General features: G+C 36.1%; 1 protein-coding gene and 2 pseudogenes across 1 annotated transcript in view; 2 read left to right on the forward strand and 1 right to left on the reverse strand.

Moving 5' to 3' along the window:
• Window positions 1–1,359: 1,359 nt before the first annotated feature.
• RBL1 (RB transcriptional corepressor like 1) overlaps window positions 1,360–25,714 on the reverse strand; it is a 52,833-nt gene continuing 28,478 nt past the window's right edge. Inside the window, exons 15-21 of the mRNA XM_011366624.2 lie at window positions 25,299–25,510; window positions 20,062–20,238; window positions 18,539–18,610; window positions 16,927–17,008; window positions 6,304–6,452; window positions 4,905–5,069; window positions 1,360–3,155 (exon numbers count right to left, since the gene is read on the reverse strand). Coding sequence (XP_011364926.1) covers window positions 2,985–3,155; window positions 4,905–5,069; window positions 6,304–6,452; window positions 16,927–17,008; window positions 18,539–18,610; window positions 20,062–20,238; window positions 25,299–25,510 — 1,028 coding nt within the window. The 3' untranslated portion in view covers window positions 1,360–2,984. The remainder of the gene's footprint in view (window positions 3,156–4,904; window positions 5,070–6,303; window positions 6,453–16,926; window positions 17,009–18,538; window positions 18,611–20,061; window positions 20,239–25,298; window positions 25,511–25,714) is intronic.
• Window positions 14,896–16,081, forward strand: LOC105296506 (annotated as a pseudogene).
• LOC111743989 lies at window positions 20,998–21,113 on the forward strand (annotated as a pseudogene).

Below are 25,714 nucleotides of genomic sequence, written 5' to 3' on the forward strand. Positions count from 1 at the left end.
TTGAACGTGCTCGATCTCGTCTGATCTTGGAAGCTAAGCAGGGTCAGGCCTGGTTAGTACTCAGATGGGAGACCACCTAGGAATAACAGGTGCTGTGGGTGTTAAAAAATTAAAAAAAGGAAAATCCTGATGCTAAACAGTTCCCCAAACCAATTAAATCAGAAATCTCTGGGGGAGGGACTCATCCATGGATGTGTTTTTCAAAGATCCCAAGTTGTAGCCAATGTTGAGAACCAGTGGAAATGATCAAGCCTAAGTTCCTTAACATGGCTTAGAAAGCCCATCTGTGGAAGGCCCTAACTACCTTTCCAGCCCTACTTTGCATCACACTTTTGCTTATGTACACTACACTTCAGCCTTACTAAAGGACCTGCAATTCCCAAACCCACAGTACCTTCATGCTTCTGGGCCTTTGCACGGGTTGTGTTCTCTGAATACTTTTACTGCCCTGGAAAAGTTATTCATCCCTAAGGACTAAATTACCATTTAGTTTCCTTTTCAGGTGAGTTTAGATTCCCAGAAACACCCAGTCAGAGTGAATCATTCCCTCTTCGGTGCTCATGCCATTGCTCTATTAAATATAGAAAAAGAGCATGCAGCTCTAGTACTACATTTATCACATTATATTAATGGGCTACAATTATTATATCTTGAGGACAGGACTTATGCCTGGTTCATGTTTATATATCTAGCACCTAGCAAAGGGCCAAGAACAGAGTGGGCAGCTAATATTGTTTGTTGTGTTAGTGAAAATACTGCAAAGGACACCCCCCAAAAAAAGAAATATTTTTTCTTTTTTAAAAAACCTGATTTAATATAATTTAACCAAATAAAAATTTTAATTAGAAAAAATGTTTTAAGCTGTGAGTTTCATCTGGAGAAATATACTTGAAAGAAATATACTTTAAAAATATACTTTTTACTCCTGAGAGTAAAAAACCTTTTCCTTAATTCAATATAATTTGGTCCACGTATTCATTCTAAGACCTTGAAACAATCCTGTTTCTTTGTATGTGTCTAAGGCATTTTTTAAATTGAGGTGAATTCACCTATTATAAAACTAACCATTTTAAAGTGTAAAATTCAGGGTCATTTAGTAAATTCATAATGTTATGCAACCACTACCTATATTAAGTTCCAAAATATTTCCATCGCCCCAAAAGGAAACCCCTGTACTCACGAAGCAGGCATTCACTCCCCCATTCTCCTCAGTCCATGGAAAACACCAGGAACATTAACTTTTAAGTTACATTAAATATTTAAAAGATATTAAGTAGATATTTAAAGAGATGTAGATTCTAGATGGCTGTAGAATTGCTTCTAGCCACATAGAAAAGAGCACAAATATAGTCTTTTCAATAATCTCGAAAATTCCAATGGTTTATTAATAATTTTACATACATTAATATCATCTTGAAAACCGATTTAAAAAAAGGCCAGAGTTTCTTATATAGTCAATGTACAAATGCTCACTTATATTTGCACATCAATAATGAAGATGAAAATGACACAATACTTAAAGGTACATAAAAATATATACAAGGACTCAAGACACATTTGATGTTATTTGGCTTATATGTGTAGATACTACACACGAAAAAAGTGGATGTAATTTACAGATCAAAATCACATTTTTCCTTACAATTTAAAAATAAAATTCATGACAATTACTAATTTACAGCCAAGAATTAGATTAATTCAAATTAGCCAGGGTTAGACATAAGTTAAACACTTTGCATTTTAAAAAATAAGATTTTCAGTCAAAATATATACATTTGATAACTTTTTCTCAAAAATAATTAAGAATGGCTTATCCATGTCCTTCCAGATTCTGAAAACACAATAGAAAAAGTGAATATTGAACAGCTGACTTTTTTTGAAAGCTGCACCCTCTACATAGTCCTGGAAAATATCCGTAAGGGGCCCCAGAGCTCAGATCCTAATGGGAAACTCACAACGCACCAATAATACTGAGAACAAAGAGGGGGAAGTAATATATACTGATATATACCATAAGGTATGCGGATATTAATGTGGTTTTGAAAAAGGTTTAACTATTCTCAGGGACTCAACTAGACAATGAGAATGACTAATCTTATGATGACCTCAAATCAGTATCTCACACATTATCATGCTGCTACCCAACTAACAGGAAATTTGATTTCTAATAGCTCTTATCTGAATTTTATTCTATTGGCTTGAGAAGCAGCTTCCTGTTTTGAGAATTATATATAATTCTCAAATATAATATAGTCATGTATAATTAAGTTAATGGTTCAGAAAAATAAAATGATAGTAGTTTTAAAAAGGAGCAAATACCCCTTTTATTAGGTTGTGTCACCAGGCTAAGAAGGCTTACGGTTGGAAAGCAAAGAGTGGTGGGTAGTGCATGGGCTGAGGTACAAATCTGCATATACTCAAGGAGAGGAAGGGCAGGAGAAGGGATCTAGATAATCCAGAATGGTAGCGGCACCTGGATGTGGAGTTGCCACAGTGGGTCAGAGGCAGGCTGGTGCATCATCCTCTGACCCACGTGCTATGGGAACCAAATCCTACTCAACATTAAATTGAGAACACAAATATCTCAAAGTGCACTTACCAAAAATAGGTTATTTATCCTCATATTACAAAACACAGGAGACATTTGATTATTTTTAAAAGTAAGCTAAAAAATTAAGAGGTTTCTTCTTACTTCATCTTAAAAACTAACCCAAGGAACAAACGTTTAAAAAATTCTAGTACTGTTAATATGTTTAAAAGGCACTTAAAACATTCCTTTTCAATCTAACTGAAAATACATCTCTATCAACTACATTTTAGATAAAGGTAAAAAAAAGGGCATCATTTTGGTGTAATTTTTCTTAAGATTCAGTGATAGTTATCATCTATAGGGCTGAAAGTTTTGAAGGATAGAGCAAAACAATCTGAAAGTGCTTTCTGCAAAACGACCTCAAAGTGCTTTTATTACAGAAACAGGAAGGGCACTAATGATTTGCCCTTTCACTGACAACATCCTGTAGTCTTTTAAGTAAAATATCATCATTTTCTTGACAGAGGCGTTTGGCAGGGGATTCTGTATCACCATCAATGGCTATTGCTCGCTTCTTGGTTTTCTGTTCACCTTGCCTTATCATGTTGTTGATATCTTTCAAACTCTGCAAAAATAGAGGACACGTGTGAGTAAAAGGGGAAAAGGGGGAAATGGCAGCAAAGAACTGAGCTAACTGCTTTTTCCTGCTCTCTATCCTCTTTCCAAAGCTAAATACTGGGGTAGAGATTATTTTTTGAATCAAGGCTGACCTAATAAGGGTAATTAGAACTAATCTTTTCAGGTGGTTTTAAATATTGGGTTTACCTTAGAGCAGCAGTTCTCAAAATGTGATGCAGCAAAGACCAGATGCAGCAAAAGCACCTAAGAACTTATTAGGAATACAAACTCTCAGGCCTCACCCTATACCTACTGAATCAAACACTCTTGGGTGGGGTCCAGCAATCTATGTTTTATCTAGCCCTCCAGGTGATTCTAATGCTCCTTAAAGTTTGAGAACCTCTTTCTGGAGCAAACTTTAATGTGCCTACTATGCATCTGGGGATCTTGTTAAAATGCAGATTTAGATTCAGTAGGGCTGGTGTGAGGCCTGAGAGTCTGCATTTCTATAATGCTCCCAGGTGATGCTGATGTTGCTGGTCTGTAAACCACACTCTTGGTAGCAAGGCCTTACAGAAGTGTTTCCTGAAGGCTGTGTATCATAATCATCAACCTTTTCGGCACCAGGGACCAGTGCTCCTATGAGAATCTGATGCCTGAGGATCTGAGGTGGAGCTGAGGCGGTGGTGCTAGTGCTGGGGAGTGGCTGCAAATACAGATGAAGCTTTGCTCCCTCACTAGCTGCTCACCTCCTCCCGTGTGGCCCAGTTCCTAACAGGCCAAGGATTGGTATCAGTCTACGGCCTGGAGGTTGGGGAACTCTGGTCTAAAGAAACTGCCTGCCAGAGCTTTGAGATTCAGTAGGTCTACAGGATAGATATCTGTGTTCAACAAGATCCCCAACTGCTTCTAAACTATGGTTTTGAAATTACTGCCTTAGAGGCCGATTGCTCCCATTTTTGATTTCAGGCAAGAATCTCTTCTAAACATCCTTATAGGAAATCAACTTCTATGAGGAAGAAATGCAAGCTGTGAGGTGCTACATCTCAGTCAGCTTTGTTTGCTAAGTAGAGTAGGAACTCAACAGATGTTTATGGAACTGAAGGAGAAACAAATGAGTTAAGGAGCTGCCATTGTATTTGGACTGAGTTACAATTTGTCCAGTTACTATAATTTCTTCTAGTTGGTAAGTGATTCTGGCTTCTGGAGACATACTGAACACATCTGCTTGATAGCCCATGAAATATCTGAAAACAGCAATCATGTCCTGTCACATCTTCACCACTGTACAGGAATAAAGCTAGAGATAACCACAGAGTTGTCTGTGTAAATAAGAGGAAGCTTCTGTTTTTAGACCTTTTACTATCCTTGTTGCCATCCACCAAATAAACTCTCTCTTTCAAGGCCTTTCTTTAAACTTAATGTTCCCCATGTCGGACCACTTGCAGCTGTTGCCTAGTTACTAGTCCCTTCTCAAAATCATGCTTGAGATGGGAGACACCGGTCTCTTGCAGTGAACACTCCCAATACCATATCAATAGTAATGGATTAAACTACGCCAACTGAATACACTGCTCTTGATCACAGGAAACTTGTCATAGTTAACAGTTCATATTTATTAGTAGTAACTGCAAAAAAAAAAAAAAAAGATAAAGAAAAAAAGAACAAGATTAAAGATAAATAACTGGTAATATGAAATCCAATTTTTAACACATGCACATAAGTTGTTCTGGAGGAAAGTTTGTGTGCACCTTACCTTAGAGGGGCTGCCATTGAATTTATACAGCAGAGCACTCCTGGGTGTAAGGCCTGACCCATTCTTGTGTGGGGAAACATAAACAGAGTGCTGCTGGGAAATGCGGCGTGGTGAGCCTGGCTGTTGCTTAATATGAGGAAAAGGAGAAAGAGGTGGAGCTTCCATCTGAAACAACCCAAAAGTAAGTTTTAAGATAAAAGTTTTTGTTCTCTTTTTAAATTCCACCATATTTTTATTCTTATTGGCATCTCCTAGTTAGAAGTCAGTTATTTATAGCTGAAAAATAGCAAAGCAATGGTCCATTGTCCTTCACGGGTAACATAGCAGAAGCAGTAAGCCAGGAGCATAGGAACCTCACACCCATGCTCAGAAAGTAGGGGCAAAGAGTAATCAATGTCCCAACATTTGCAATAAGAATCTCTCTCCACGTACATATACCCAGAACCAAAAATGTAGCAAAGAAGAAAAAAAGAGGCAGAGAATTCTATGAGTCAGTGGGATGAATCCAACATGGAACAAATCTGTTAATGAAATGGTTAAGATTTTACATTGAAATGGAAAAGATTTAGAAATAGAGTTAGGTCAGCAAGGACTGTACTTTTCTTTAATAGTCTATATGATGTTTCCAATCTAAGAATAAATGAAGATGGCTCCTTAATTATTATTTCTTTACTTAAAGCTAATAAAACTAATTGCCTGATGATAGAGATATTCACAGTATTATGAGAGGTAGAACTGATGGAAAAGGATGAGCAGTCATGGCCTCTGAGGATGGATAGTCACACACATCATATCCTTTGAAAGGAATGAGAGAAATGTAGAGAGACTCACAGATAAACATATATGGCTACTGGCTGGATGCAGCTTCTACTAGGTCCCGCTTTCTTATAACTAAAGTCTGGTCTATTGGGAACCAACTCAGTTTACATACTGGTAATACTACTTTTACAGGCCTGCTGGTACTGCCAAATCTACGGTCTGCATGAAAATTTCTTAGTGCTGCCTCTATTTATAATTCAGGTCTATTTATTTTCTTTTCTCTTTACCTTGAAAAAAAACGTTCATCTTATAAATGTTAACAACTGAAATCAAAAACAAGAGAAAAAATTCACAGAATAAATTTTTTTTTTTTTTCATTTTTCTGTGTTCCCATCTAGTCCTTGCCCATATGGATACATAATTTCTAACAACATCATCACAGTATGGATAAAATTTCTATGATTTCCTTTGGTCTCTGTTGTATCATAGCCTTAATCACTCTCTAATGAATTGTATATTTTCTCTCATATATATAATGCATGAGAGGCTTTAACTCCAAAATACTTATCTAGTAAAATAAACTCATAGCAGCCCAACTATGACTATAGATATTAATAAAGAAGCAAAATATAAAACATACCATATGGTCCTGATTTGACAAGTCATATTTCAATGCAAATGACTTCACTCTTCCTACATAGACTGTATTGTAAAATTTGATAAGATCACCTCTTTCCTCTCTCATTGGTCCACTGGAACAGTCAGGTGTTTTTATAGCTTCTTCTAAGTCTGTTAAAAGAATTCAGTGTTGTGATAGATGTATTTTAATATAAGCTGTTGATACGAATTTCAACTCTCTACAACATAAAAAAAATCAAATAAATCTTTATGTAAAGCAATTATATATAGTACTTATATAGTACTTTTTCCTCTAGATACCACTTCAGCAAGAATGTTTCACAACCATATCTTTTGAGCTCACTGTCACTGGTGGCCCTTAGAGGGGCACCAGCCCTGGGTTGGGGTTTAGCTAAATTAAGCTCCAGAGTATGGGTGGCAGTGGCAAACACTGAGATTCACATAACAAAAGGGTCTGCAAATATTCATACTGGCTCCTTGTTTTGTTGACTCTAAAAGGTAAGGAAGAAGCAAGATGAATTGCCTGTGTTTATTCTTCTGCAAATACACGGCAGGAGATGGCAGATGACAGGTGTTCCCATGCACAACAGGAACCTTAGTGCTCAGTTTATAGCTAACATCCTTAGTTGTTAAGTGACAGCTTGCTCCAAGGTACTTTCCTATTTATTGGTGTGACTCTGGGATAGCTTGTGACACGAAGCAAAACTTTATTCTACTCTTTTTGGAAACATCACAAACCACTGTCTACTTGTACACGCAAGAATCATTTGCTTATAGGAGCTAAGAAAATCACTGGCAATTAAAAAAAATTAGCATATTACTAAAAAATTTTTGTACAGCAAAGGAAACCATCAACAAAACAAAAAGACAACTGACTGGGAGAAGATATTTGCTAATGATACATCTCATAAAGGGTTAATACTCAAAATTGATAAAGAACTTATACAACTCAACAACAACAAAAAAAAACAATCCAATTAAAAAATGGGCAGAAGACCTGAACAGATACTTCTCCAAAGAAGAAATACAGATGGCTAACAGACATATGAAAAGATGCTCAAGGTCGCTAATCATCAGAGAAACGCAAATTAAAACCACAGTGTCACCTCACACCTGTCAGAATGGCTATCATCAATAAATCAAAAAACAGCAAGTGTTGGCAAGGATGTGGAGAAAAGGGAGCCCTCATACATTTTTGGTGGGATTGCAAATTGGTACAGCCACTATGGAAAACAGTATGAAGGTTTCTCAAAAAATTACAAACGGATATACCTTTTGACCCAGCAATTGCACTTCTCGGTATTTATCCGAAGAAAACCAAAGCAATAATTCATAAAGATCTATGCACTCCAATATTCATAGCAGCACATTTACAATAGCCAACTTATGGAAGTAACCTAAACGCCTATCAACAGATGATTGGATAAAGAAATTATGGTTCATATATACAATGGAATATCACTCAGCCATTAAAAAAATGAAATCTTACCATTTGCAACGACATGGAGGGACCTAGAGGTTATTATGCTGACTGAAATAAGTCAGACAGAGAAAGATAAATACTATATGATTTCACTTAAATGTGGAACAAAAAGAACAAACTAATCAAAAACAGGCTCACAAATATAGTGGACAATTTAGTGATGGACAGAGGGGAGGTTAGGAGGCTGGGAGAATGGGGTGAAGGGTTAAAAAATTACAAATTAGTAGTTGATAGTTGGGCCCGGGGATGGGGAGTATGGCAGAGAGTATGCAGTTAACATTAACATGATGGCTAAGTGGAGGGCCAGGGAAGGGAAGGAGCGATTGGGGGGATCGTTTTATGAACATTATAGATGTCTAACCAATGTACTGTATACTTGAAACTAATTTAAATAAATAAACTTATTAAAAAAAGTCAGCATATGAAAAAAAGTTGTCATTCATAATACACTGGCTTGCAAACAATGAGAACATTGGTAGAAGCATGCTTCTACCTTAGGAAAACCAGAAAACTTAAACGTGGTCCACAGGCCAAGCAGACACAGGGCATCTCCATAGGGATCTCATTCTCAAATTAGATGTCTTTTTCACTCTTGCTATTTTAAAAGCGTCTTAATAAGGGGTAAAAAGCTATATGGTTGAATAAATTGAAGAAACGCTACATATTATATCCTCCTCTTGGAAATTCAAAATACATGTTAGTATATTAAAGTTTGATAAGTTTTGCAGCTGGAAAAAAACACTTGTTCACTTGAATTCCATATTTCTCAAACTTTTTATGCACAGTCCCTCTTCCCTGTAACGCATTAAAATCCCAGGAAACACCGTTTCAAGGTATACTGACTTGGTAATAGCTATTGCAGGTTATTCTCATTATACAGATCAATTAAAATTTAATGTCCTCCTTGGATTAGAAACTTCTGAAGGCAGAGACTACAGTCTTCATATTTCCATCATTCCAATTCCAGTTGTTAATATTTACATAAGGCTATACTAAGTTTGAAGGAACTAAACATTTAAAACTCTGGCACCTTGGAGTCTAACTAAACATGATTTTATTTAGCTATGTATTACTATTTTTTTTTTCATCTCAAATCGGAAAACAGAATGTCAGCTATCTTGTATGCAGAAAAAAGATCTCTATCTTTCAATCTCTTTAAGGCCTCTAGCACTCTGAAATTAAAGGCTTAGTAGGCCTGGTGACTATATTACCACGTATACATTAGGACATGGAAGTTATGAAAGACTGGGAGAGAGAATGAGATCAAAAGTTTGCCTAACTAGTTCTATAATTGTCACAAATCTGTTTCCTTTCAGAGGGTGGGAGGGACCTGTCTAATTTGAGGCACACAGTATATGTTGATAAGTATTTGTGAAATGAACCAATGAACTATTTAAAATAAAAAAAATTTCAATTACAGTTGACATTCAATTAGTTTTAAATGTACAGCATAGTGGTTAGACATTTATATATCTTAATGAAGTGATCACCTCAGTAAGTCTAATACTCCCCTGACACCATACATAGTTATTACAATATTATTGACTATATTCCCTGCACTGTCTTTTCATCCCATGTGGCTATCTTTTCAATATTCGAAGATACTTTTCTTCTGTATAAAACCTACCCTTCCTGTAAGACTGCCTTAAACCACATCATCTTGTATGGCACACAGAGGCTGGAGAAAGAGAATGAAGGCAGGCAGGCTATGAGAAAGTTCCTCTACTCTGGGAAAGGGCTGTGTCTTAGGAGTGAATTACCATGCTGATGAAATGAGCAGCAGAGACTCTAGAAATGAGCTGTAAAGTGGTATTGCTGAGTCCGTGTCCTGTCTTCCTAGAGTTGGTAAGCAGACAGTTATGCAAAGTTTTCCCACTGCCTCCATCACCAAGGAGAAGATCACAATGCAGAACCAGCTACAGCAGAACATGCAGGACTACAAATAATATCAGAATCTTTTCAGGTGTTAAGAAAGGGAGCCATTCTTCTATTATTTAAAAGTTTTCTACAAATGATGCTGTGGTCACTTTCTGTGGTCATGTGGTCAGCAGTTAGAGGATGAGGAGGATCAGAGGGTCTGTGAGGGCAATCTTCAACTGAGTAAACACATGAATAGTCTTGGACTTAATCCCTCATTTCCTGAGCTCTGTGGCCAACTCAAGAGTACTAACAGATTATCTGTCAATACTGTGACCTTTGAAATTCAGACACATATAATTGATTCTTGCTCTCTGCCAAGTCATACCTCAATTGGTGTTTGATAAAGGCTTTATTTAGATAGAAAGCAATTCTCTTAACTTTTGTTTCAGAAGGAAATGCTTTATGGATTTTCTGTGGAAGTAAAACTCTGAGAATCATAGGTAAGGCTAAAGTACTATTGGTACTAACTAAATAACCTTTGATAAAGCAAAGGTTTTTCCAGAGGACTCTGAACATATCAGAACTTGGGGAATTACTCAGGTAAACCAGATACTGGAAGGCTGGTCTTAGTTTTTCCTTTTTTACAATTCTCAGTCTGTGACACTTTGCTCTTGCTATTTTTTTCCCCATCTTTATTGAAATATAATAGACAATTAGTTGCTTGTATTTACATTGTATAATTCAATGAGTTTTTTCCAATTATAGTCGGTATACAATAATATAAGTTTCAGTTGTATAGTATAGTGATGAGATCCGCATAACTCTCAAAGTGATCAGCCCACTATATCTAGTACCCCCTTCTCCCTTATTTATTACATTATTAATCATCTTCCCCATGCTACACTCTACATCTCCATGTCTATTCTGCAACTGTTTGTACCTTAATCCCTTCGCCTTTTTTCCTGTTCCCCCAACCGCCCTCCCATCTAGTATCCCTCTAAATATTCTCTTGTTGATTTTGTTCTTTAGCTTCCACATGTATGTGAAATCATGCGATATTTGTCTTTCTCTATCTGACCCATTACATTCAGTGCAATACCCTCTGGGTCCATCAAGGCAATATCTGTTCCATCCCCTTCCTTTTAGTCTGTATGTGTCTTTTAACCTGAAGTGAGTCTCTTGTAGTCAGCACATGTAGGGGTCTTGTTTTCTTATCCATTCAGCCACTCTATCTTTTGGTTGGAGCACTTAAAATTCTTTTCTATTTGAGGTACTTGTTGATGGGAACATAGTTATTATCATTCTTTATTCCTGTTTTAGATATATGTTTTTTTCTTCTTAAAGAAGTCCCTCCAACATTTCCTGTAATACTGGCATGGTGACGATAAGTTCCTTTAGCTTATTTTTGTCTGGGAAGCTCTTTATCTGTCCTTCAACCCTAAATAACAGCTTTGCTGGATAAAGTAGTCTTAGTTGTAGATCCTGTTTTCATCACGTTGAATATTTTCTGCAAGCCCTTCTGTCCTGCATAGTTTCTTTTGAGAAATCAACTGCCAGTCTCATGGGTGTGCCCTTGTAGGTAACTAACTGCTTTTCTTTTGCTGCTTTTAAGATTCTTTGTATTTAACCTTTGGCATTTTAATTATGATGTGTCTTGGTGTGGGCCTTGTTGGGTTCCTGGTTTTGGAGACTCTCTGAGCTTCCTGGGGTTTTATGTCTATTTCCTTCACCAGGTTAGGGAATTTTCCAACATTATTTCTTCGAATAGCTCTTCAATATCTTGTTTTCCTTCAGGTACCCCTATGACAGATATTCTGACCTTTAATAGTGTCCCATAGACTCCTTAAACTATTTTTATAGTCTTGGCTTTTTTTCTTGCCATTCTGATTGTCCTTGGTTTTCTCATTCTCTATATAGGTCATCTGGTCCTCTTCTTTATTCACTTTGTTTATTTCATTTAATATACTTCTCATCTCAGATAATGTGTTCTTCATTTCTGACCAGTTCCCCCTTTTACAATTTCCATTTCCATTTTTATTTTTTTCTTTGTTGAAGTTCTCACTGAATTCAGCTACACTTCCCATAAGTTCATTGAACATCTTTATAACCAGTGTTTTGAACTCTGCATCTGTTAGATTACTTGACTCCATTATATCTGGATCTCTATTCTGTTCTCTTATATGGTTTCTGTTTTGTCTTCTCATTTTGGCTGCCTTTCTGTGTGTTTCTATGTACTAAGCAAAGCTCCTAAGTCTCGTGTTCTTATTAGTGTAGATTTGTGTAGTAGGTGTCCAGTGGCACAGTCCTAAGAGGGGTTCAGCTGCAGGCCAAATTTAGTCTAAGTCTGTGCCCCTCCAGGGCCACCTGTTAAGATTCAGCAAGCAATCCACAGATGCTGTGCTTATAGCTGCCTCAAAAGGGCACACCAGAAAATGAGGCCAGCTGCCACTAGTGTGAGTCTAGGTGCTGCTCAGCAAGGAGAACCTGACTTGCCCAGGATACACCTGGATGTAGCTTCAGTGGGGCTGGGAGTTGGGAGAGGCAGAGTTTCAGGGAATCCTCCGGGCGGAGTGACCTCTGTTATCAAATACGGAGCAGTTTGATGACGTCTCTGCTATGATGGCGCTGAGTCTGCGCACTGGGACGGGGGAGGGCTCAACAGAGGAACAATGGATACCTCCAGCAGTTCTGTACAGAGCGAGTCTTGCCTTGGTCCTCACTCTGACAACTTAGTGTTCCCTGGCAAGTCCCTGGTGCTCCCTGCACAGCCGAAGCAACACTGGTGCTCATAAGGAGCGGTTCTGTCACTGCAAGAGTCCACTCGCAGACGCGGCCCCTTTAAGAGGTGTCTGCTCCTGCCGCTGCAGCTGCCACAGCCTCTGTCCCAGCCTCTGTCCCACTTAGCCTTTTGGGACCAGGCGGCCTTGCGTCTTCATCTCGTCCTACCTTCTGCCATTGCAGAGTGATTTCTTAGTTTTCTCCCTAGTTGTATGGCTTGTTCATCTAGATCCCAGGTGATTTTTCCTTGCTGCTGCTTATTTCCATCATAACTTTGATTTGTTCGCCAGAGGGATGAATAGAGCCTCTATCATCTATGCCATTTTTTCCCCGCCCCTCTCCAGGCTCTGCTCCTGCTACTCTTCATGCCTTGTCTCTGACTTCTCAGATTTCCAAGGGCTCCAATTCTTGCCTCATTCCTTCCAGTTGAGAAGTCCTCTCTAGTACCTCTATAACGCTAACTATATGGGATGTGAAGCTGCAGATGTCCAGGCTCCAAGCCTTCTCCCGTCTCCTGAGAGTGATAACTTCCTAGAGATTTCTTAACTGTTCCAACTGCCAAAGGACTCTAAATTAGAATATTGCTTGGTTATACTGTTTCAGATTCTAGTCACACTGAATTTTTTCTTTCTAGATTTATAGTACCTCTGGGTATGAAGGTATCCGATTAGGCTAAATTTCCCTACTTAGAGCCAACAGTTGAGAAATGAAAAGGACATGTTTCCTATTTCAGCCACTATAAGTTAATTTCCATATCTCATCATAGAAATTATAATTTTAAAGCAACCCAATGTCAAGACACGTGATTCTCCTTGTGTGATGAACTATTATGGTTTCATAATTTTCCTTACGGCTCCCAGGAATGTCTTTTTCAGATTATCATATAACACTGTTAAGCAATTAAAATGTGATTTTATATAAACTACCAGTGAATGAGATAAACCCCTAGGAGAATGTAGATATTATCTACAGAGCTCTGGAGAGACATGCTGAATTTTTTTAGTTTGGATCTTTAACTTCAAAAATTTCAAAGATATAAATTGAAAGTGTGAAAGAAGGCAAATTATCCTACGGTTGTAGGTCTCTCCAACTACTGCAATCATAATACACAGTTAATTTTATATCTCAGGACAATACATTTGCATCCAAGGGAACAGTCATTTCTCAGGGAACCAGGTTTCAGAAGTTGGGCACACTCAAATTGGGATGCACATATTGATGAAGCCCATCCATCACCTGCAGAAGAGCTGCTCAAATGACTGATGCTGCTTTCATTGCACATACTATCACTAGTCTTCAGATTAAGAAAAGGCAAATATTGTGATTCTTACCACTTAAAAATGGAGAAAGTAAAGAAGCAAAATTATTTTAAGATGAAAGGAAGACCAGAATTTATTATAAAATCAAAGGATCAGGTTGAGATATGATGGGCTTGACCAGCACAGTGGCACTTCCCTGGAGAGGGCATTTTGTATTTATTTTATATTTCTCTTACCACACCCTCTCTCATTCTTTTTGCTCCTCACAATAACTGTGCAGTAAATATTTCCGACTGGCTTTCTAATTGAGAGGGCAATGTTATTCAGCTCTAGTTATGCAAAAGCTACTGACCACAGACCAATTTAAAACTTCAGTGGTTTTAGACCATTTCAGTGATATTTTGACAGTTTCTTGTGAACTCTAGAAGGCATCACTATAATCTAAAAGCAAGCAAAAATGTGCTCTGCTAATATGGTTGTCTATCTGGTGACTGTAAAATATATATAATGTGAAATAAAATCACCTATAATTACAAATATGCAGTTATCAATTTTATACATCTTGTATGAAAATAGAATTTTTGTCTGAGGCAATGTGCTTTAATTTTTTTTTGGTATGTGTGTGACCTAGTTTTCAACATTTAAAGAATTTTAAGCAAAGAATACGGTCTTAGACAAATTAGCTTAAAAAAAAGCAAAAACCCCCCCCAAAACCAAACAAACTTAAAGATCCATACTCATTAACAAAATATAATAAAGTTTATATTGCTTATAAACAAACCAACATATACTACTTACTGAGACCTTACTATGAGCAAGCTTTGTGTTAACCACATGCTATTCCTGAGACCATTATCACTGGATACTCTCCCTGCTCTGTCCCATCACCAGTATATAGGATCTTAAGAATGGTTTTTTGTTCGCCTGTTAATAAGTATCTAATCAATAAATGTATAAATAAAAATTTGATCCGAAACCTTTAAGTTGTAGAGAGTAGCTAACTGTCACTCATCTCAAACTACATTGGTAGACAATGTATCAGAAAGAAACCCTGACTTATACTCAAACTTACTTATACTCAAACTTCACTGGTCCTTATAGCCCAGATAGTTGCTGGCAGTTACTTTGTTTCTCATAGAGTACATTGTTTCCCACCTAGCCTCTGATGCCTGCTTTGTAGGGACAGAAGAACCACCCAGGACAGATGAGCAACATGTGTAACAAAAGTAAAGGGGTTTTTTTGGGGCGGGGGGGGGGGTCGGGGGGGGGTTTGGAGGGAGAATAAGGTTTACTGTCTTATATATTTCTCATTGTCTAGAAAAGACTCAGGAGTAATATATTTATACAAAAAAAAACTGTGCTTGGCCTATGTATCCTTAAATAGGATCAGATTCTAGGCCATTATTATTAAAGAATTTTTTGATAAGATCTTAAAAGTTCAGATCCTAGTAGACACCATAACGATCATGGATATTTGTATAATTAAAAAAAAATGTCTTTGACTTAGACAATTTTCTCTAGGGATCAAAGATTAAGCTACAATGATTTCCTCACAAAGCTGTATATAACTGGAAACAATCTAAATGTACCACATTTAATAACATATACACACATATATATACATTAAATAATAATAAGATGAGACAAGGAAAGGAGAGGGGCAGGAGAAGCAATTTCACAACTTATCAACATGTGACTACTGAAAATCTGATTTTCTTTCTTTGAAAAAAAATTACCAGTGCCTTTTTTTTTTTACTGGGCCTTAGTGGTGTGGGGACGCCAGTGGTGATAAGGCAGAAGCACTACGTTGAAGCTGTGGTATAGAAACCGCAAGATAGCCGCCTGGGCCAGGCCCACTATCTCTTATACTAAAAGCACTTTTGAAGGAACATGTCCACACTGTTTCCAGTTGCTGGTTCTGGATAACTCTCGAGTGTACCTCAAACCCAAGCCCAAACTGACACCCAAAATACAGAAACTTCTTAACTGAGAAGCAAGAAATTATACAGTTTTAAAGAAGCAATTGTGGAAAAATACAAAGACTCCAAAATTGTATTGTTTATTACTTGTAAAACATGCAACAAAACAGTTAAACATCATGGTAAAAGCAGAAGCTTTCTATCAGCACTGAAGAGCAATCCTACCACACCTATGAGTAAACTCAGCCTGAAGGCACCAGAGAGACTCTTAAGTTCTACAACCTAAATCATGACATGTCTCATTCCAAAGGCAAGAAGAGCCCAGTATTGATTTTCAGAACACTAACATCTGGACAGTCAACACTCACTCAAAGAATGCTAACAAAGAAAGAAACACTTCTCTCAACTAAAAATGTTGCTTAGAGTAAATCCCAAAAGAATCCAAAAGTGGACTTGAGAAATTTCTTATCTTCTTTGTAAAGGATGGATAATAAAAATAAGAAATGTTTAATGCAATTTCTGAAACTAGAGGTAGGAAAAAAAAAATTACTAGTGCCTCAAGTCTTAGCATGATAGTAGCAACAGGATAGCAACCTTGTCAGTGGTGGCAGAATACCTATATACTTTTTAATAAAAAGGACATTTCCTTAATTGTCTCCCCAGGCAGATCACTGACAGCTATCTTACTTTCCCTGTTATTCAGATTTTTAGTATTCTCCACAATCCATGGGGGATATGTTCTAAGACCGCCAGTGGATGTCTGAAACCACGGGTAGTACTAAACCCTATATATACTGTTTATCCTATACATACATACCCATGATAAAGTTTAATTTATAAATTAGGCACAGTAAGACATTAACAAGAATAATTAATAATAAAATAGAATAATTCTAACTATATACTATAATAGAAGTTATGAATGTGGTCTCTTTCAAAATATCTGGAATTTTCTACTTAGTATTTTCAGACTGCAGTTGACTATGGGTAACTGAAATCAAGGAAAGCAAAACTGTGGATAAAGCGGAGACTCGTGGATTTTAAAAATTTAAGTGCTTTTTATGTGTTTTAATAATATGTATAAGTAGACTAGAAAACTTCTAAAATATAATTAACAGAGGACAAATTAATGGTTTCAATACATAACCTCTTTGGAGGAGGCACATGACCCACACTTATCTCAAACTTATTTGTTTCTTCCCAAAACACATATGCATTATCCATCCCACCAACATCACTGATTCGATATTGTCTGACATCCACTGTATCATATAGAATTTAATCAAAGATGGATTACATATAGATTGTTAAATTGGGCAACTTACCAGAATCTGTCATTTCAAAATCACCATTTATTTTTTTACTGTAAGCCACAATTTCTTTTCTCAACAGTACACTTCTATAGACCTATAGGTCGGAGGGGAAAAAAGGACTGCTGAGTCACAAAGAGGCACAGATTAAGCAAAACCAAAATGAGAAGAACAAAATATAAAGCCAATTAAAAAGTACTTGTCTGTAAGGGTGATAATCAAGGGCAAGATGTTATTAGTTTGGTAAATATCTAAGAAGAGAAAATACTGACGTAGAGCCTACACCTAACATATGCCATTATGGTAGTTTACAAAATAGAAGAATTGAGTAAGTAGCAACTAAACACTGATGAGCAGGTTTTGCCAAATAAAAGTAACTTTGAAGATCTGACTTTGTTCCTTCTTTTAATACCTTACCAGAGAATCATTTGCTTTCACTGGGGCTTGTTTTCCTGCTCCCATCCCATTCCCATCTGCTTTTGGATGGCCACATGAAAATCTGTCCCCTCCCTGCCCCTAAACTCTTTCCTACCTCCAAGACAGCTGATAGGCATGATCCATTCCCTCTCTTCTATGCGTATTAGTAATGAGAAGATATTTAGGAAGCTCTCGCTTGGCCCATTTTTGACACACACTAACTTTACCTTAATGATCTTTAGGGACAATCTGGACCTCTCTAGGTTCTGTTCCTGAGGGATTTTTCTGACGAGTCCCAGAAATTCCCAGCCTGTCACAAGATATAACAAATACTTGTACTTGGCTTTTCTAATATCTCTATATCACTCACAGTGTATTTGGGAGCTCTCTTAGAAGGTGGTATCACTACTAGTACTCTAGCCTGGGAGATCTCTTAGAAGATCTCTTTGTGGGGCTCTCTTAGAAGGTGGTATCACTACCAGTACTCTAGCCTGGGAGATCTGAGCCACTATACCTCTCTCCCTGTCTAAGATGGCAGGCAGATCACTGGGGCCAGAGAAGGGGCCATTATGCTCCCTTAGAGCAGAGCAACCAGGCTCTTGAAAGGCCAAAGTCTTAAGGTAATCTAACTCTGTGTTCTTCAGCTACAATAATAATATGGAACTAACAGTCATTAATGTTTACTATATGCCAGGCCACTACATGAATACTTTATATTTCCTTGACTGAAAAGTTGTACAAGATTCTTAACAATGGCTATGCTAACATAATCAGAAATGCTTGACATCTATTAAAAGAGACAAACACTAAGATTCTTAGAAGATGGCCAAACAAACTGATTTAAGTTAATAAGTCCTCAAATTTCAATGGATTTCAACATCCTCAGAGAATTAAATCTCATACAATTAAAAAATATTATTTTACATATATTTTTCATTAAATTTTCTAGTGAAAAATGTTCCCACTCAACAAATGAACAAATGGAGGAGGAGAACATTTAAGAAGTATATGCAGATATACAGATAAGTCAGAACAGCCAATATCCTGGCTTCTACTAAGATTGTCTCTTAAATTTAATGATATCTATTAAACCAAAAAATATAAAATATAGTAAAACTATAAAAAAAGTTTACCTTTTATACGACTTGTCATTAGAGAAATAGTACAAATCTAATTTTGGACAGACAAGAAGAAAAATAATATAACTCACATGACTATTAGCTTGGGGTTGATTCCTGTAACTTTTCATTATTTCTTGAAAGGTTCTTTCTTCTTTTGTTACCTAAGGAAAAGAATACTGCATTTATCAAATGCTCCTAAAAGAAAAATGGTTCTGGACAAAAACTTCAATTATAGGCTGGCACTGAGAACAGTCTTGCAGAAAGCCATTGACCCCAAGCCAGTCCATGACTAAAAACCATTACCATTTATGATTTTTACTACCTTTAACGTTCAAGCTTTGTGGCCTGTGGGGACTCAGCAAACAGTTTCATTAATCAAAAGCACTGAGATTGCTATGGTATAACTCTGTTGAAAATACATTTCTTTATAAAGAGAATTATAAAAGAAAACTCAGATCTGCTGAATCTCCTAGAGTAACCAGTTTTATTAGTTTTTAAGTACTTACTTGAAAGTAAATTAACCACATCCTAAAGGATAGAAAATGTGGTGATTCACAATAAAAATGAGCAGTTATTATAGAATTAGGCTTTTAACATTTCAGAAAAAACTGTATGGTTTCTAATGTTTGGATAGAGAAGTCACAGTGGTGGCCAAAAGGAAGAAAATGGATTAGTAACCCACAAGGAATGCCTTCTGGCCTATGCGTTATAAAATTTACTTAAATTACTCCTTTCCTTTGCTTCACTGTCCATTAGCACTAAACCCGTTTCCCATAATGCTGAGCTAGAAATGGCAAAGTCTGAACTCCAATAGTTCTCTGGAAAACACAAATGATTAGTTAATAACATTTATTAACACCTATTTTGCACAGAGATTTTAGATTTTGTGAGAGGGGTGTCACAAAGTAATGTGAAAATGTCCTCTGTCTCAAAAAGCTTAATTTGGTTTTAACTATGAACATCTTCTAAGACTGCCAGTTTGGCCAACATGGTCAAGACCAAGGTTACAGATGATTGTTTCAGATACATCGGGTTTTTAAAAACAAGTGAAATACGCTATTTTATGACTTAAAACATATTGTAGCAACTAGAAAGTAAAATGCTCTTCTGAAGTGGCGCAATAAATTGCTGGAAAGCAATATGTTATAGAAACGATTTTACACCAGATTATGATTCAGGAAGTCCTAGGTTGCCACTGATTGTATAACTCTGGCCAAGTTACTTTCACTTCTGGGCCTCGTTACTCACCTACAATGCTACGACGTAATGATCGTATTATTTTAAAGTGACACCAGAATAGAGGTGTCACAGAAGTAGGGGTGGAAATGGTGTCACATTAATAGTGGAGAGAGCCACTTACTTACTACAAATAAACTCTAAGACCTTTCCCAACTTCTTTATGACCAATGTGTTCTTATGAAGTGAGAAAGCTGATTATTATAAAATTAAATGGAGAATCCAAAGAATAGATGTGGTAGCTGGAATTTACTAATGGTGGGCACTGTTAGCTTATAACACTTAAGGCAAACTGACGATTAAGTGCAACAGATTTTCACTTGATGCTTCAAATATAGGCAACTAGGGTAAAGAGCTCCCCCAATTTATACATTACCTTTGCCATGATGTAAAAAGCACAAAGGAGGAGCTGATCCAAATGTCTGTCTTTCATAAGATCAGGGCAGTGAACTAAAGTGAATTCAAAACACGTCCATATCTTCCTTCGTAACTCATTTGAAACATCCAGTTTTAAACATAAATCACGTAAGCGTACACTTGCCAAATGATACACCTAAGATGGAAGATAGCACATTGATGCAAAAAAGCAAGTAAAAATAATTTCTCAAATTTATGTCTTATGATGAACATAATAATAGACTTTGAGGCCAAGATTAACAAAATTTCTATTCTATATAGTACTAGTTAACTGCTATAGCAGAAGAATGTAGGTTAAAGCAAAATTCTCTTTGGAAAACTACCTTAAAATTTTTTTGAAAAGATGTCATCTAATACTCTATGCTGCCATCTAGGTAAAGTGAGAAACAGTAAAATGCAAAATTCATCTGCATCCTGACCACTATGAACACAAAATTTTTCAAGCATTCAAGTCTTTACCTTTTTTTTTTTGTTCAGGTAAAATTGCTAGAAAACCTAAAATGTCAGAAAATAGAGAACTAAAATATTTGACTCCAAAAATGAGTCAGAAAGCAAAAATCATCAAAAAAAAATTCCCCATATATCCTATATTGTTATGAACACATGAAAGGAATGTTAAATGACATACCAGGATTTTTTGTTGTGTTGAAGTATGCTGGAATAAATTCAGTTCAATCTCCTGAAGCTTTAATATATATAGTCATTATATAAATTGATACCAATGTGAATGACCCAAAGGTCCTGCAAGATTCCAAAATAGTTTCTAATACCAGAAGCATTATGTTTTAGTTTTAAGAACCAGTAACCCGGACGTGGTTCCATAGTATAGCGATTAGCATGTCTGCTTTACGTGCAGGAGGTCCGGGTTCACGCCCTAGTGGAGCCACGGTCCATGGTCTACGGCCATGCCACCCTGAACAAGCCTGATATCTGATCTCGGAAGCCAAGCAAGATCAGGCCTGGTTAGTACTTGGATGGGAGACCACCTAGGAAGACCAGGTGCTGTAGGCATGAATAATTAAAAAAAAACAAAACAAAACTGGTAACCCTGCTGTAGTATTCCTAAACTAGACTATTCTGTTCAAACTGTCTTTAAATTTAAATGTTGAGGGAAAGAAAATGAAAAAGAGAAAGGAAAGGCATCCCTTACAGAAAAATATCTTTGACAGGAAAAAAAAAAATCCATGAATTAGAGCTTAAAAACAAATATTAGTTATCCAATACACTAATATGATAGAGAGACAAGTGGTTGCCTCCAAAGCCAACCATGACTCATTTTATAGTAAAATCATTTTCTGCATCCCATTGTTTTGTTTCTGGTCTAGCTGGCCAAAAGATAAATAGGAACCACTGGGGTCAAAGCAGCGAGAAAGATGCTAGAACTTTATGCTCGAGATGTGAGGCGATAACAGATATAATACTAGCTAAAAGGTGTAAAAATAATATCTAATTAAGTTATACTTGTTAGGTGTCTTCCACAGAGCTGATCCAATGCCTTAAAGATATACAAATTCTTGAATTCTAACAAAATTTCACAGTAAATTCTATTAGGCATAAAACAACAGCATCATATTGAGTTCAGAATGGGTAGTAGCTACGATTTACTCAAGGAATGGTTATTCTGAATTCGTTATAGATATGCCATTTAAAATTTTTCTAGCTTCTAATCTATACCAAGTAGGCTCTAATTAAATGAAAAGAAAAAGACTAGATTCTGAAATAAATTTTGAATTCAAAATTGAGAAATAAAGCCTTTCTTTTGCTAATTTTAGATTCATTATCAAAGAGAGTAATTTGCCATTTTGAAAATTACAAACAGGGAATGAATATGGAAAATGCTGCATTTGAAACTGTTTTTGAAATGGGCCTTAGGCACAAGAGGAGGGTAGGACTGGGTAGGGAGCAGAGTAGAGAATGCAGTAGGAGGTGTAGAAAGGGCAAGTTTCTCAAGAAATATTATAAGAAAGACTAGAGGAAATAAATTTAGATTTGCATTAAGAGATAATTTGGAAAAAAATCATAAATTTCTTAAAAATGTTAAGTCTTAAACTCTAATCACTGTAGTATACATATATAACCAGTGCCTTCTTTTTCCTTTACAATTTTTAAGGATGGGCTAGCCAGCCATCTAGTTGCGGGGTAGACTGGAGATTATCTTTCAGTTCTGGGATTTTTTTAAAGAGTCATATTTGCTTACAAATATCTGATTAACATGTCTGTCTTATCAGAAGCTGATGATGTTTATAAAAAACAGGTAGGACAAGTTAAAATTATTTCTACGTTAAATCTTTCAGCCCCTTTTCACTAATACTAAAATAATTTAGACATTATAATGAAAACTGTTCAAATTTTAATTTAAAAAGTAACACACTGGATTTATGATAAAACTATGTAGCCTCCCTACAATATTCTGCCAATCTTTATAATGGTTCTTCAGTGATTTAAGCTCATCCATAAGATCTAGGATATACTTGTCCCACAATGAACTCCCATCTACAGCAACATAACACAATGGAGTTTCAGTAAATTCCAGAGGATGGTCAACTACTTCAAGTTATATAAGAACACAAGCAAATAGAGTCAAACCATAGCTCACCAAGATCAAAATGTTCTCTTAAGAAGTCAAATATGTTTTTTAAAAAAGGCGAAAGGTACATTACCTTATACCAAAGTTAGACAAAGATATTATTTAAAAAAAGAAAACCGCAGACCACTATTTCTTATGAAAAGTAATACAAAAATCCTTAACAAAATACTGGCAAACTGAATGCAACAGCATACACTAAAAGGATCTTACACTATGACCAAGCAAGATTTATTCCTGGAATGTAAGAATAGTTTAACATATGAAAATTAGTGTAATATACTACATTAATAGAATGAAGAAAAAATATGATCATCTCAACTGATGTAGAAAAAGAATTTAACAAAATTCAACACCCTTTTGGTATAAAAAATAGTCAACAAACTAGGAATAGAAGGATTCTACCTCAACATAATAAATATCATATTTGAAAAATTCACAGATAACATCATACGCAAAGTGAAACAGCAAAAAGCTTTTCCCCTAAGGAACAAGACAAGGAGGCTCAATTTCAGCATTTATATTCAACGTAGTACCTGAAGTTCTAGCCAGAGCAATTAGGCAAGATAAAGAAATAAAAGGCACCCAAATTGGAAAATAAGTAAAATTACCTCCATTTGCAGATTACATAATTTTATGTTTAGAAAACCGGAAAACCTTGAATCCATAAAAAAAGTTAGAACTAATAAACAAATCCAGCAAAGTTGCAGGATACAAAATTAACACACATAAATCACTTTCATTCCTACATCGCTAACAATGAACAATCCAAAAACAAAGTTAAGAAAGTGATTCCATTTACAATAGCATGAAAAGAATAAAATACTTAGGAGTAAACCTAACCAAGGAGGCAAAACTTATACACTGAAAACTGCAAAACATTGCTAAAAGAAATGAAAGAATATACAAACGAATGAGAAAACATTCCATATTCATGGATGGAAGACTTAATATTGTTAAGATGTCAACACTACTCAAAGCAATCTACATATTCAATGTGATCCCTATCAAAACCCCAATGATGTTTTCTGCAACAATGGAAAAATCCATCCTAAAATTTATATGAAATCTCAAGGGAATGAATAGCCAAATAATCTTGAAAAAGAAGAACAAAGTTGGAGGGCTCGCATTTCCTGATTTCAAAACTTATTACAAAGTTACAGTAATCAAACTGTAAGGTACTAGCATAAATCAGACATAAAGCGGCCAATGAAATAGACAGTCTCAAAATAAACCCTCATGTATATGGCTGAATGAGCATTGACAAGGCTGCCAAGACCATTCAGTAGGGGAAAGAACAGTCTTTTTAACAAATGGTATTGAGAAAACTGGATATCCACTGTAAAAGAATGAAAATGGATCCTTACCTTATACCATATACAAATTAACTCTAAATGGATCAAACATCTAAATATAATTTTGAAACTATAAAACTGCTAGTAGAAAACATAGGGGAAAAGCTTAATGACGTTGGAACGGACAATTTCTTGGATATGACACCAAAAGCACAAGACAACAAAAGATAAATCAGACTTCATCAAAATTAAAAACTTTTGTGCATCAAAATACCCTATCGACATAGTGAAAAGACAACTCATAGAATGTATTTCCAAATCATATATCTGATGAGAGATTATTAATCAGTATAAAGAACTTCTACAACTCAACAACTACCAAAAACTCCATAGAGAAATAGGCAAAGGAGTTGAACAGACATTTTTCCAAAGATATACAGATGGCAAATAAGCCCATGAAATGATCCTTAACATCATTAATCACTAGGAAATCACAAATAAAAACTACTGTGGTTCATACTCATTAGGGTAGCTATTATTTAAAAAAACAAAAATAAAAACAAAACAGAAAATAAATGTTGACAAGGATGTGGAGAACTTGGAACCCTTGTGCATTGTGGCAGGAATATAAAACGGTGTAGTCACTGTAGAAAGTAATATGGTAGTTTCTCAAAAAACCATATTTAGAATTACTATTCTACTTCGGGGTATATACCCAAAAGAACTGAAAGCAGAGACTTGAATAGATATTTGTACACCAATGTTCATAGCAGCATTATTCGTAATACCCAAAAAGTAGAAACAACCCAATGTCAATCAACATATGAAAGGATAAACAAAACATGGTACACACACACACACACACACACACACACACAGCCTTAAAAAGGGAATTCTAACACAGACTATGACACATATGAACCTTGAAAATATGTTAAATGAAATAAGCCTCTCACAAAAGGACAAATATTGTATGATTCTATTTATATGAGGTATCTAGAGTAGTCAAATTCATAGAGACAGAAAATAGAATGGTTGTTACCAGGGGATGGTGGTGGGGGAGAGTAAGAGGAATGGGGAATTACTGTTTTATGGGTACAGAATTTCTTAGGAAGGTAAAAAAGTTCTGAAGATGGGTGGTGGTGAAAACTGCACAACGATGTGAATGTACTCTTAATGACACTTAATTGTAAACTTAAAAATGGTTATGTGTATTTTACCACACACACTCAAAAAAGAAGGTTAAAGCTGCTCCGTTATTTGATCTTTCTTATACTGATTAAATGAGATCTTTTTAGGGGTTATAAAAACACATACCTTTCTATAAAAAAGTGCTAAGGACCCAGTTCTCTTCGGTCTGCTTATTCCAGTTGGATGTACCTCTTGTGCTTTGGCCAGATAGGTTTGTTTGGGAGAAGCACCAATTAATGACTGAGCAGTAAGTGATATAGGACTTTTGACTTTGGAGTCCTGATTTGTGTTCATGGAAATTGGTATCAGTGTGATCTCTCCCGCATCATTTGGAATACCTAAATGTAGAAGCAAGAGTTCTCAGTTTTAGCAAAAAGCTGCATATGTTCCAAAAAAGTTGTCAATTTTCTTTTTCTTTCTCTCCTTTTATCTTTTCTTCCTTCTCTTCCTTCCTTTCTTTCCTTTCTTTTTCCTTCCTTTCCTTCCTTCCTTCCTATAGAAATATGTTAGAAAAGGAGAGGAAAGCCACAAAAATAGTAATT

The sequence above is a fragment of the Pteropus vampyrus genome, unplaced genomic scaffold, assembly GCF_000151845.1.
Source record: "Pteropus vampyrus isolate Shadow unplaced genomic scaffold, Pvam_2.0 Scaffold125, whole genome shotgun sequence".
Lineage (NCBI taxonomy): Eukaryota > Metazoa > Chordata > Mammalia > Chiroptera > Pteropodidae > Pteropus > Pteropus vampyrus.